The following is a 15,144-nucleotide window of genomic DNA, read 5'->3' as shown; positions in this document are numbered from 1 at the left end:
CCCCCCTGAGAAACACAAAGTCTATCATACCACTCCTTAAACTCACTGACCGTTCTCGCTCCCACCACTCCATCAGGCAATGCATTCCACGGCTCAACCACCCTCCACACAAAGAAACCACTCATTACCCTCTTGCTCACAGTTTCCTTTCGTAACTTCCAGGGATGGCCTCTTGTCATCACTCCTTCCCGCTGTTCAACCAAGCGAAAGAACTCCCCAGTGTCAACCCTGTAACCACCTCTCAACAGTTTAAAAGTCTCGATCATATCACCTCTCCTTCTTCTATCCACCAAACTCTGCAGTCCACATTCTCTCAGCCGATCCCCATAACTATCCTTGTACAGTCCTGAAACCATCTTTGTCATCTGTCTTTGTATCCTTTCCACAGTTAATTTATCCCCTTCAAATCCTGGGGACCAAATCTGAGAACAATAGTCCAAGTGTGGTCTGATCAGAGACTTATACAACGGAATGATAACCCTCTTATCTCTGCAGGTCAGTGTCCTTATTCTCATAATAGCAGCAATCCTCTGTGTTACCTTCACCACCTTTGCAATATGTTCCCTAAACTTCAGGTTTCTATCAATCATCAATTGATAGAAACATATTCTATCAATCATCAATTGATAGAATATGTATGCCCCAAGAAAAATTGCCTCAGTTTGTAAAAAAAAAAAAAAATATATATATATATTATGAGGGATACATTTGATAGGTGCCTTCAAAACAAAAATAGTCCCAGTCTGTTATTTTTATACCTTTAGCCTAGACAGTCTAGACAAATTACAATTAAAATCAATTGATCAATATATTTACCTTTTATTGGTACAATGGGCTGTGAAATAATGCTGGATCTAATATCCAGTTGACTTATATATATATATATATATATATATTTTTTTTTTTTTTTTTTTTCATCTAAAGAACAGATTAACCATGTAACTTATTTTCATCAAATGCAGCTTCAGTATAATTTTTAATTTAATAATTTCATATGGAATAAATCTAAATTATTAAATGAAATAAAAAAGGTATGTATGCATGGAGGAATGTAGATGTGTTCGTTGAGAGAGATGAACAACAGAAGTGAGAAAGTATGGATCTGCAATGGACTAAGAAGTATTAAATGAAAGTTGAAAATATGAAGTAAATATTAGATGAAAGGCAGAAGGTAGTGAGGAATGTAAAACTGAGAATGGTATCAGACAGAGGGATAAGCAAGAGAATATGATCATGAAAACAGAAGAGACTAAAAGAGAAAAAGAGTGATTGTCATAGGTAATTTTAATTATGGTAATACTGATTGGAAGATACAGTATCATAGTATCGTATAGGGAATAAGGAAAATGCATTTATTGAGGAATAACTATATTAAGGAATATATAATGGCAGGCACACCCTCAAGGGCTAACTTTAGTAAGTAAGGGAGCAGCAAATCCAAAGTACTTGATTCTGGGCCATGATTTACTTCACATAACATACATCTCATTATCTGTAAACTGGTCCCTACTTTCACCCAATGCTACGATACTATTAGCGTACTCAAGGACTAGAGATGAATCTGTCTTCTCTCTGAGATATTTGCTTACCTAGTAGGCTACAGAAGAAGGCAATGGAAAACTACTTCTGTATATATTTTGCCAAGAAAATCTTATGAACAGAGGCTGGAAGATGGGACACCAAGAAGGCATCAAAATAACTACTGGGGAAGAGCAGAGAGGAAATTCCAATGAAATTAACATGAATGATGAAGTTGGATCAAAGCCTGGAAGTTCGACTTCTGATAAGAGTTAATTTCAGAAGAAGATGTCTCTGCTTTACTGATTTACATAAAATAGAAACATGGAATGTAAGAAGCATGTGTCAAGGAAAACTGGAACTGGTAAAGAAAGAAATGAGAAGAATTTGAGTTAAGGTTTTAGGAATTAGTGAACTGAGATGGACAGAAATGGGTCACTTTAATACTGATAATATCATGATTTATTATTCTGGACATGAAAATCTTCAAAGAAATGGAGTAGCATTCATAGATAGAAGAGAGTATAGAAAATACATTTTGGGTCACAACCCAGTGTCTGACAGAATAAAGAGATATCCAGTGAATGTGACACTCATACAGGTGTATGCACACACTACAGATTCAAGTGAAAATGAGGTAGAAGAATTTTACAGCAGACTGCAACAAGTAATATACAGTATTGATAAAACAGATTTTCTATTGATATTAGGTGATTGGAATGCAAAAGTGGAAGGAAAAAGAAGAATGAGGCATCACTGAAAAATTTGGTTTAGCACAGAGGATGAAGTAGAAGAAAGGATATTGGAGTTCTGTGTTGAGAACAGTTTCTCTATTGCAAACATTTACTTTCAACAACATAAAAGAAAACTGCACACAATGACTTCACTGCATGGTGAATGCAAAAATCAGATAGATTATATTGTGCTAACAGAAGGTGCTATCCAAGCAGCAAAAATGCTACCTGGTGCAGGCCTATAAGACAAATCATGAATTATTGATAGCTGAAGTTAAATTGAAATTAAGGACTAAAACGAAACAAAAGGACTGTATCAAATTTGATTTAAATCATATAAATAAAATGTTTCAAGTAGAAGTCAGAAAAAAATTAAAATCTTTGGAGAGGACAGGAAGAGAATTAGAAAAACTGTGGGAAGAAACTAAATCTAAAATAACAAGAGAAGCAAAGAAGAAATCTAAGTAAAACAACAAGAAAGAAAGATGGCAAATGGCTATCAGAAGAAGTTATTCAAATAGCAGAAAAAAGAAGAAAAATGAAACTTGAGAGAAAAACAAAGAAAGGGTTAGACAATTGAATGTATAGGAAAGGAAAGATCGAGAAAAACATCTAAACAAAAGGTGCAAGGAAATTGAAGAGTAACATTACAGGTCAAATAAGAGATTTGTTTAGAAAGATAAATGGAGTTATAGGAAAGTTTATTCCTAGATTACGAGTAATAAAAAGTAATTCAGGAAAAAGTTTGATGGAAGAGAAAAAAGTGAAAAAAAAAAGGAAATGGTATGTAGAGGATTTGTACAAGGAAGATATTAATATTGAAGGAGAATTTCAAAAAGAATTTGTTGAGTAACCCATGATAATGAAAAGCGAAGTGATATCAGCAATAGAACAGCTGCCGAAATGAAAAACTTCCGGAGCCGATGCAGTGTCAGTAGAATTACTGAGAGCAACTGGGAATGATGTAATGAATATATTAACTAAAATGTGTCAACAGGTTTGGAAGAACATATGCTGGCTTAGAGATTGGAAAACATTATTCATCCAGATTCTAAAAAAAAAACACATCCCAGAGATTGTGGTTTTAATTTCACATGCAAGTTATGCTGAAAGTGATCCAAAAAAGGCTGGAGCCATATTATTAATATTATTATTTGTGACACCTCCAAGGAGTCCGAAGACTCATCGCAGGAGGACACCTACTGTACAACTCTCCGTCTCCACTACTACAACACAGAACCTCTACTACCAATCACCTACATCAACAGCATCTATTACCTACAACTACCACCACCATGTGTGGTCAATATGCAAAGAAAGAAATACAATAAGAACAGGCAGGTCTTAGAAGAGGTAAAAGAACTAGAAACAAGATAGCAAACGTGACATGGATTATAGAAAGAACAAAAGAATTTCAGAAGAAAGTATTCCTCTGTTTTATTAATTATAAGAAACCTTTTGACTATGTGGATCACAACCGACTGTGGAATGTGATTACATCAACAGGAATAATTGAGCAACTAATTCTCTAAATTAGAGAGCTGTATAATAACCAAGAAGTTTCAGTAAAAATAGTCTTTGGAATAGACTGTGTTCGAATGGGAAAAAAGGGTGTGGCAGGGATATTATGAGAATAGCCAACGTAGACAAAAACCGAGCAAGAAGTAAGACTGCTGGCAGAAAAATATATAATTTAAGATATGCAGATGATGCAACCTTCATAACAGAAACTAAAGAAGATATGGAGTAGTTGATTCTGTTGGTTAAGAGGGAAAGCAAAAGAGATGAGCTTGATTTAAACATCAACAAAACAAAAGTGATGGCTTCTGGAAATTTTGACGAATTTAAGATTGAGGGAGATAAAACAGAGGTGGTTGAAAGTTTTGATTTACTGGAGTCCACAATAAGAATTTGTGGTCAATGTGAAGATGAAATTAAAAGAATAGCCATGGGGAATAAAGCTATTCAAAGCAATGGTATTTTCAGTTGTGATGCATGGATGTAAAAGCTGGATTATTAAGAAGAAAGACAAAAAGCAAACTGATTCATTTGAATTATGGGTGTGGAGGAGACTATTAAGATTCCCATGGGCATATTTTGGGCATATTGTGCAAGCAGATGAATCATTGGAAAAAGGCAGTTGTGCTGGGGAAGATTGAGGGCATCAAAAGGAGAGGAAGACTGCAAAAGGTTGGATGGGCAACATACAGGAACTTCCCAAATTGAACTTACAACTGTTGAAAGAAAAGAGGAGTCCAAGTGAGATGGAGAGTCTTTGTTCACGAGATCACCGAGATTCAGAAATGACCAGATGGCACATAACAATGAAGGACCCACACGAGGGTCGAGTGTCTTAGATACAATCTTGAATGGAGTATTATCTTCCTCCAGTTTGCAACAGTGACCATGTGGTGATTATCTGGGTTGTAGCTAGTCACATGAACTTCTGCGAGAAAAGGATAGATGCGGAATGCAAGACTAGTGATTATGAAATGGGCGCTACAGTATGAAAAAAGGAGTTGGGTGGAAAGGACAGAGATTATGCCTAGGCACTGATCGAGAGATGTTTAACAACAGCAATGTCTGTGTATTCCAAAGGCAAAAAGGCTAAATAAGATAGGAATAAAATGGATGAATAAAGAGATTGACCACACAGTCTGGAAAAAGAAGGCTTTATAGAGGCAGCACAAGATGAAAGATAATTATCAGTTACATGACATGCTAGGAAAGTGACTCAGTTGGTAAGGACAAGAAAAGTGCAGTATATGCAGAAATTAGCCAATCAAACCAAGAAAAATCCTAGTGTTCTTTTGACATGCAGCAAGTAGAAGAACGAATGACTATGTGAGGATGATGCTAGTAGATGAAAATGGTAGATTAGTAACTGCTGCAGAGGATATAGTTAAGGTGTTCAGTCAACAGTTCATTGGAGTTTTTCATCCTCATGAAAATGTGAGAAGCTTGAATGTAGAGGATATGGTGTAGGAGGAACTGACAGTGAGTGAGCAGGAGGTATGAGGAATTATGTAAACTTGATGTTAATATGGCAGAAAGACTCAACAACGTATTACCATCTCTTTATGGAATGCTCCAGAGTGTAAACAGCACTCAGCACCCTTGACATACTTGTTTAACATAAGTCCCAAGAGTGGAAAGAGGGCAAAATTGTTCTACTTCAAAGAAGTTGAAAAGACCAACACTATAAATTATAAGATGGTTTGGGTTAGGGCTGTATATTCCACTCACCAACCACATTCCATGCAAAGAAACACTTGCTCTTTATTCCTTTGCATGATAATATCTGAAATATCTGAAGAATGGAAACCTAAAAAGTCAAAAGGCTAAAATATGGTAATAAAGTTGTACATGGTTATACTGCATAAATCAGAAGGTTGAATGCCCCAAAACTAGCCTCATCCAAAAATGCTTCCTTTGTTTCTTCCTGGTGTACACAATATTGCTTGTTCATGTGATCTCAATTGCTGCAATAAAATCAGTTGATCTTCTAAGGTTAGATATGAAGAATATATAGATTACGTTTGCTTCCAACTACTTGAAATGTCTGGACTGGATGACCATAGCATAACTACTGCCCATCATATCAAACAAAAAGAAATGGCATTTCATCACAGTTCCCTTAAATCTGACATTATCCATAGAATCCTGGGAAGGCTTCTGCACAAACTCAATCTGAGTTCTGAAGATTTTTGTCTTCTTGTATTTGAGATACAGCTAGAGGTGTCTTGGTAAATTTTTTACAACTAACTTGCTAAAAAAAATAATAAAAATAAAATTCTTACCTTCTTCTCCCAAAAATTGTAGTACCTTGGTCTAAATAGCATTTCCTTCAATATGAAGAGAGTTGTGAATATGAAAGTTACAATGAAGAAAATGAGAGGCAAAAATGTATACAGTGTGTATGAAGAAATATTCTTGATTATTCTTAAAGCAATTTGTCCTGTGTCCTATCTACACCAAATGTGGTGACTGATGATCTTGTTAAAATGAATTATGAAACCATCCAATTTTTGTAACTATCTAACAAAAATACATAATGAAATTTATCCTCAAATTTTACTGACATGCAAGGGGCTGGGGTGGAAAGTTCTGATAAACACCTAGAACAAAATTGATATTAAAGCAACTGACAAGAAAACCCATACTAGTAGCAGAGTTATGAAGGTAACTTATGTTCTTATATCTTTGTATGCTCTTTCTTGTGGTTATATCAGTTTCTTTAATATAATTTTTGTTCTAGGTGTTTATCAGAAGCCCCCATCGTAAGATGAGAAACCTATAATTGATGCTCTCAGATCTCTGGATGTCAAAAATAAAAGAAATGTATGACGCAAAACAAGTAATTAAATGTACTACATGCTTTGTGCAGGTATTTCATAAAGCCGGAAGCAACTTTATTCTTATACTGCAAGGGAAAATGGAAAAGAGTTTGAAAATAAATGAAATGGCTATACTGGAATTAGTAAATAAATTAAATATTACTAGGGGATGAATGGATCAGATGAGATAGCTTGTATTTCTGAAATGGATCAGGGCTTAAAAAAAAAAAAAGTAGATGAGCACAGAATTCTTAAGAGATAAAACTGCATGTCAGGACAAAATTACACAGGAAAAAATTACACTAAAACAACGTTTCCGATTGTTTTAGCTTTGGATCTATTTAATCGCCTTGTCATGGAGCTCTTCTTCGGTAGGCACATTTTTAATCCGTCTGATACAGTCACTAAACTGTTAGCTATAATTGCACGAGCCATTGCGCCTGGATTCAACATTTTTCTTTTCATTTGATTTGCAAGTTGATGAACTTCATATTCAAAAGTCCTATTAACATGACAGTGTTTTGAAGACTCATGGATAATCTTGTTGTCTCTGGTATGGAGCAGCGATCGACAATGTAAAGTTCTAAACTTTGCACAATGCCAATGAATAGTTCCGATAGCAGTTTCACAGTGACGAACAAACTCAAATCCTTTGTAAATTATAATTTGACCACCTTTATTACTAACGCCGTACTCAAAATCAGAAATGGGTATTAAAAATTAATCACGAAATTAATTACGTCGCATGTTATAAACTAGTTGTATTACGAGTCACTAAACTAGAACTGAAGAATGCAAGACAAAAATTTACTTATATACCTTCACCTAAACAATTCTTAGAAATTCTTGAGCAGTTCATGGTGATTAACAATTGTCGATTGGTTTTACCTTAGGAAATTAAACTTGTAAATCTGAGGTAAGTACTAATTAGGGTAGCTAATCACTACATCATTTTGAGTTTCCAACTCAACCACCTCCATAATCCCCTTGCCCAAATCTGCACTAGTGATTTACCACTTGCTGATTATAAATTTTGTACAATTTTTGGTAAATTTTATTTTATGTGTAATTTCTTACTTGTGTATTTTTTCCTTTTAATTTTTTCTTAGTGTCTTTTTATCTATGTGTAATTTTTTCTTTGTGTAATTTCGTCCTCGTGTAATTTTATCCCGTGTAACATGTAACCATAAAAATGAGTTTATGATAGGTCTTTAGCTTTGGTTAGATTTATAGCAAGGTTTACCCCAAAGTCCATGCAGAAAGTCTGTGTATATGTAGTCCTCATTGTCCTAGAGAGAATCAGAACATAATTTTTCAAACCAAAGTAGATAGAAGTGGGAAGGTACTAATTCAATTTTGCTGGATATAATACTGCATTCCAAAGTGCAATGATGGAAAGCTGCTCACTGCATAGGAGCTGCATATGACATTTTTATGACATTTAGGATCAATTTTCCAAATAAGATTTTGATTTCACAGAGGAACAGTGGTAGTCTGGTTGACCAAGTGGATAATGCGATGGTTTCACAGGAATGGAGCAACATAGGTAATTTAAAATTCAGAGGTCACATTTGTTGAGAAAGCAGAAATGGTTACTGCAATGAGCAGGATGATGATAAGCAAATTAAATTTAAAAATGCCAAGAAATTATATTCTTGTTTAACACCCCCAACTAGCCATGATGTCTATAGATCCAACAAAATCTAGATACGATTCTGTAATCGTATCCATGTTATCCATTGAATAACATGATAAGAAGTACAATTTGATCTCGTTATTTCATCCACCATGGCTGGTAGAGAGGTTAATCCTTCATCCAAGTGTAAACAAACAAAGTTTGAACATGAAGTTTCTTCATGACTAGGTACGTGTATATCAAAGCTAATGACTTCACACTAATTGCATTAGTTTCTCAATACAAAGCACAAATCTTTTTGTGTGTATGCTATACATTATGGGAAGAGCCACTACCAAAGACCACTTTCAACTTTCATTGAGGTACTGTTAAAGTGAGGGTACCTCTCCAAAAACCCTGACCTACAAGATAACTTTAATAAATTTCACTGAGTGACCTGAATGGATCACTACTAAACTCATCACTCCTAATCTGAATTACTCCAAGACAAGAAACAGCAGTGGTCCCACCCAATAACAGGCAAGGTTTTGCCCCGGTGCAAGGACCTTGCATCGGGGCAAAACCGCTGTACTCCCCAGGAAGCAAGCCCACTATCGGATCCCACACAGATACTAAGGTTGAAGTAATGCACAAGTCATATGTGTGTGTGTGTATACACACACACACATCAGTGGTGTCGCATGCCCATTTTGGTTGGGTGTGTTGCCGTGGCTTGTGCAACCCACGTTACAAAATTCACATCAGTTTGACCATATCATTGCATTTTTATCAATGTATGAAAGTTTTAAGAGTGTATAGCACATCAGTGCACATCTTAATTGGTCTAACGCAATTAATTGTATGATAACTTTGAATACTTTAATTTATTAACTAATTTTAACCAAATCTGCACATAGTGTGGGACAATGTATTTAAGATACTGTATATTATAAAACAATAATGAAGGAGAATGCCATATTTAGTTGGTACATTTGAATTACTCAAATGTGTATAATTTGGAACAGGAGGATGTGGCTTACCTCCTTCGACTACAGTACTGTTTCCCGTAAATATGGGCAAAAAAGTTATAAATTTATTGAAAATTATATATCAAAAACTTCTCTATATTATATATAAAAGTATGCCTACCAGGTCAATTCACACTTCCCACATGCAAAACAGATAAAACTCAGAAAACAAAAACAGCAACTCATGACAAATGACAACATTCAATTGGATTGGTTGACACAATAACCAATCACAGCCTCTAGGTGTTATTGTCTCAAAGTTCACCCTGCCTCAACTTCTGAGCGGTTTAACACTACTAGAACATTAAGAATTTGACCCGCTGTGCCAACTGTACATCTTTTCAAAGGGCTCAAAGGTGTATGTATTTTAAATGCATGCCTAGGCTATTAACGGAAATGTGATGCGATGTTTATGCATCGAAAAGTGTCCACTTCGTGAAGCATTAGTATATTGTGTTTACTTTTAGGAATCATGTGATGTCTGGAAACAATTAGGGGAGTCTTTAAGAGGAGTAAATGCAAAAATATAATATCGGTGATATTGCTATTTGGTGGATGAGCATCGCACACCCTAAACATTCACTGCTGATGCATACATACATATATGTGCATATATACATACATACATATATGTGCATATATACATACATACATATATATATATATATACACATATATGCATGTACACGCACATTCAATGGACAAAACATTAGAGATAGGGGTGATGGGAAGTTGATACTGGCATTTCTCGGACAGAGTGAAACATACCCAAACCAAATGCAGACAGTAAACAGGCAGATATTGAGACTTCCCAACAGTGTATCACAATTGACGAACATAGGTAAATGTGGCATTCTTAGCGACTTTGATTGTGGATGTATTATTGACACAAGACAGATGGGTCATTCTAATGCCCAAATGATAAAAATTCTAGGGTTATTTAGGGCAGTGGCATACTCAGGATTTAATCTTGGAGGGGGGGGCTGAGCGCTCAAGATCTAACCTTGGGGGGGGGGGAGTTGAGTAGACGACTTGCGAATATACACTACGCATCCATATGACCTATGACTGAGTATCTGCAGTGATTGCTAATTCATGAATAGTATAGAAGACACGACACAACATAAATAAAAAAAATTAATTTTAATTAGGAAAAGATTTCTGGAAAATTTTCTAGTGTTTTTTCCTTTTCTTTGGGGGATGCCTGAGCCCCATGACACCCCCCCCCCTCTGGGTGCACCACTGCTTGAGAGCAACCATATCAAGGGTCCAATGCAAGTACATCATCAATGGAAGTACCAGCACCCAGCAAGCAAGTGGTAACCAACCACACGCCATTGATGATTGAGGTTGACGAAGACTGTCTAGGCTTGTACAGACTGACTACAGGGCAATGGCGGCACAAATCACATCCAGTTTTAATATTGGAGGTCCAAGCAGCATCAGCGAGCAAACAGTACATCATGCTCTGCATACCATAGGCTATGGGAGCTGATGCCCTAATCATGTACCACTGTTGACAACTTGTCATCAGGCATTACGCCTTGCCTGGTGTCAGGACCATCAAAACTGGACCTCTACAGAGTGGACCAGATTCATATGGTATCGTGAATCCCATTATCAGTTGAATGAGTTGATGGGAGGGTGTAGGTGTGACATTGACAGCAAGAGGCCATGGCCCCCATCGTGTCAGATCAGCTCTGTTCAAGGAGGTGGTGGTTCTGTGTTGATTTGAGCAGCCTAATCATGTGACACATTAGGTCCTTTAGTATATATGGAGAGGACCTGAGATGCTGTGAGCTACCAGAATGTGCTGACTGATTACCTAAACACTTTCATGGCCTTGCACATCCTGCAGCCGATGGTCTGTTTCAGCAGGAGAATGCACCACCCCCACTGGGTCGCAACCACCCAGAAAGCTCATCTGAGTTTGGGACCATCCAGCAGATCCCAAGGTCCAAAATTTTAAACCTTATCAAATCTCTCTAGGATGCTGTAGAGCAAGATAACAGATCCAAGTATTCAGGACTGACATATAAGGAGCAGTGGTGGACAATGCTGCAACAAGCATTGTCCACCACTTTGGAATTTTTTGGAATTATCGCCAGCGTCTGATGAAGTCAATGCCTCGGAGAGTACAGGCTGTTATATGTGCAGTGAAAAGTACTGACAAAATATAAGTCTGACTTTAAATATAAGTGAATAACTTTAAGGTAGAGTATGACAGTCACTATTTTCCATTTTAATTCCACAGAGAATCAATAATGATAATCATCAGCCTGGTTGACCAAGCTTTCAAGGGCCACAGGCCAGTGTTTGGTAGTGCATTGTTGATTCATGGTAGCAGTGTGGTCATTTTTTATTACACGTTGTGTGTGTTATTCTGATAACTTTAGTGTTATCTCTGCTATTTTTCTGTTGAAGCTTCCTGTAATAAATTATGTCCAAATAAGGGTCCAAAACTATTTTTTTTATTATCTGCATAACCTAAGATTGCTGTGTTTCATTAACACCTTCTATTCCACAAAGAGGAGCCGAGGCCAATTTTCAGCCTATCTAATCTTTGGAGACTGAGGGACCATCAATCTCTACCCTTAGCCAATCAGAGATAGCTGGCTCCAACTAATAATGATATTAACCACCCAACCGGCCAGGAAGTATATATACGTCCAAGTTACTATGGATGCGAAGTGCATATTAAAATTGTAATACCATTGATATTACATTGAGATATGTGATGGATACGAAGTGTAGAGGAGTGATGTATTTTATCCATATTGACGATGACGTGGTTAAGTGGAATCTGGTAAGGGTTCCAATTCATAATGGAATGCAGCAGACATTTGCTCTCCATCTCGTGATCCTTAATGCAACGTATTATTGCAATTGTGTTGGTGGTATTTCACTACATAGAACACTTAATACTAAAGACACAACCAGTTTCATGAAATTACTGCATTTCACACCATCAGGAGATAAAGTGAATAAAATCAAAAATTAGGTTAACAAACATGTATCAGTCACAGTAAACTATTTGCAAACAAGTATCAATCATAGTAAACTATTTGAAAACAAGAATAACAATGGAATGCTCACATGCCCTATGTAGGCATTTGAGATGTTTACATTCCATGTGCATTGGTTATTTAATGAGAAACCTAGATGTAAAATCATGCCTTGTTTCTTATTGCACTGCTGAGAGTGTTTTATCATTTTGGCTGACTCTTTGAATGCTCTTGAGTAGAAACTGTAATCTATGTGGATTATTTTAGTTTGTTGGTACATTACTTGATGTATGGTATCCATTCTATGAGCTGCCAATCCTGATTTGTGCTATCTATCAATCTCCAGCTCTTTGAAATGTTCAAACAATGCATGTCTCAACCAACCTGCTCATCTGTCTGACATAACACAAACTACAGACACAAGGCTTCTTAAGTAGTGAATGAGTTTTTTTCTTTTTTTGGGGGGGGGACGTAATTGACATAATTTTGAAATTTGAAATCTTGTCTGTGATCAATTGCATACATATTACCCTGGCTCTAGGAAGTTGATGTAGAATTTTCTTATTTTTTTATAGCCATTCTTTGGAAGGATGGAAGTGAGGGAATCAAGATCCTGGTTTCTTTTGTGGATATTTTGTATGTCCTATATCTCAGAATCATATATAATTGCTCCAAAACAATAAAAAAAAGTTGATTTTCAACCTAAAAGTGAATTTTATCCAAGAGTGAATATTATTCAAGTACAAGAAAAATTCCTCTAGTTGGTTAGTGGAGTAAGGCCAGATGATGAAAATGTCATCTTTGTACCTTAACCACACTTTAGGTTAGTTCTTAGGGCTCCACACAGTGGAGCCCCCCTAAGAACTCCCCCAAAATGCTTGGCTCAGTACAGAGGAGGGCAATTAGATTGATTAATAACCAACTCATTCTTACTTATACATAGGCATTTAGTTTCTACAATATGTGCATTCTATAAATATTTCCATTACTATAGGTTGATTAACCAACCTCTCGTGTATGGTTTCAAAATTTAAAAAAAAAAAAAAAAAAATATATATATATATATAAAATAAAAAGTTGTATTCCCCCACCCCAAGCTATAAGGCTTGTTTCTCAGACTCCATGAACAAATTTGCTAATAGCAGAGAAAGGGAAGAATCTATTGCCAATCCTTCCTTCGCTTAAAAAAAAAAAAGTCGTTCTTCTTGGAATTTAATGGTAGTGTTAATTCAATGCTAGAAAAAAGTTCTACAACGTCCAGAAGGGAAACAGATCTAGGAGGATATGTGCAGTTTCTGCTGTGGGCCCATTGGCAAACAGATTAATGATGTCCAAACTTGTGAGTAACTCAGTAGGTTCTATTAAAATGTCTTTAATGTATTTAATAAAGTGAATTGTATTTTATTATTATTATATTTTATAAAAGAATCTGTCTTGCCAATGTTAGCAAGTTACCTGGATGTTTGCATAGCAAAGCGGTATATTGATGGTATGCCCTGCTTGTGTATTTTTGGTATTAGAACCAGGAAGAGATCTTAAAAAAAATAATTTCGTGTCTTCAGGCTAGTTCAGCAAGTTACTGATCATATAATAATAATATTACTGTTCTTGTGAAAATAACCAGTCAGGTCGTAGTCGAGTCTTAATTCTGAAAATAAATAAATAAATCCCGCAACCGCTGTCATACTGCCAGATGACAACTAGGACTGTGGGAAGGAAGATGATAATCTTCCTTCCCACAGTCCTAGGCATTTACAAAACGCAAAAAATATTCCACTTATGAGAGTTCAGGATCGACTTAATAATATGCGATAAAAAACTACATTAACTTTTACAGGTCATTTAGGATAAATAATGCCCTATACAGTAACAGTACATAGCAAGATTCTGGCGTTTACTTCAAAATATAATTGATTGAATCTCTGATAAACTAGCAAAGGGCATTACTTACTCTGAAAATCTGAAACTTCTATCATTATTATAATTTTTGAGAATTAATGTTTAAAACAACAAAAACTAAATTCAAGAAACCATGATCATATGCTCATTTCTCACACATCACAGCTCACAACCCGAACGCATTTTACAACACTATCATTTGCGCCATCTAGTAGCTGACATTTCATTTATTTATATATGTGACAACACAAGTGGGCTACATATAATTATTTTTCGCAGTGTCTCCATCTGCAAAAGAAATACCATTAAATTATTATTATTCGTGACACCTCCAAGGAGTCCGAAGACTCATCGCGGGAGGACACCAACTGTACAACTCTCCGTCTCCACTACTACACAGAGCCTCTACTACTGACCTCCTACATCAACGCCATCTACCGTCCACAACCACCGCTAATAATTTTGACTGTAATAAATTGCATGTGTTCTGAAGGGCCGATTTGTCTCCATGCGGGATGAAAAACCCGAGTTTCCGGGAGAAAAAACCCTGATACCTCCTTATGAGATCGGCTAACTCATCTTCAATTGAAAAAGCCCATATAAAGATTCCTCCCGTCATGAACTTTTCATGAAACGTCACCTAAAATTCTACTCACTTACAGAATACGTAACGTAAATAAATAAATAAACACTAATAAATAAAGTAAGCGCTTCCACAGTGCAATTAAAAGGGCAATAACACATTGCGGCCTTTGATTAGAAATACCTGAGATCGAATCTCTTCATGATGACAGGAATCTTTATGTAGACTTTTTTAATTGAAGGTACGTAAACTGATCTCCTACGGAAGTATCAGTTTATTATTATTATTATTCCGAATACAGGGAAATTAGCTTCCACAGCGAAAAACACACGCAATTTAAAGACAAATAATATTGTTATTTGTGGTGGATGGTAGAGGGCGGTGTGTGTATAGTTGGAGAATTAAATAGAGTAGATGATGTGTAC

At 36.1% G+C, this 15,144-nt stretch overlaps 1 protein-coding gene across 1 annotated transcript in view; it reads right to left on the bottom strand.

Moving 5' to 3' along the window:
- LOC150092735 (vesicle transport protein GOT1B) overlaps positions 1-14,319 on the bottom strand; it is an 81,031-nt gene extending 66,712 nt beyond the window's left edge. The window contains exon 1 of the mRNA XM_090414682.1: positions 14,189-14,319. Coding sequence (XP_090270808.1) covers positions 14,189-14,213 — 25 coding nt within the window. The 5' untranslated portion in view covers positions 14,214-14,319. The remainder of the gene's footprint in view (positions 1-14,188) is intronic.
- Positions 14,320-15,144: the final 825 nt, after the last annotated feature.

The sequence above is a fragment of the Typopeltis vanoorti genome, chromosome 25 (assembly GCF_054136105.1).
Source record: "Typopeltis vanoorti isolate ZY-2024b chromosome 25, IOZ_Tvanoo_1.0, whole genome shotgun sequence".
Lineage (NCBI taxonomy): Eukaryota > Metazoa > Arthropoda > Arachnida > Uropygi > Thelyphonidae > Typopeltis > Typopeltis vanoorti.
The sequence above is the reverse complement of the archived record's forward strand: the minus strand, read 5'-3'. Positions and strand labels throughout refer to the sequence as shown.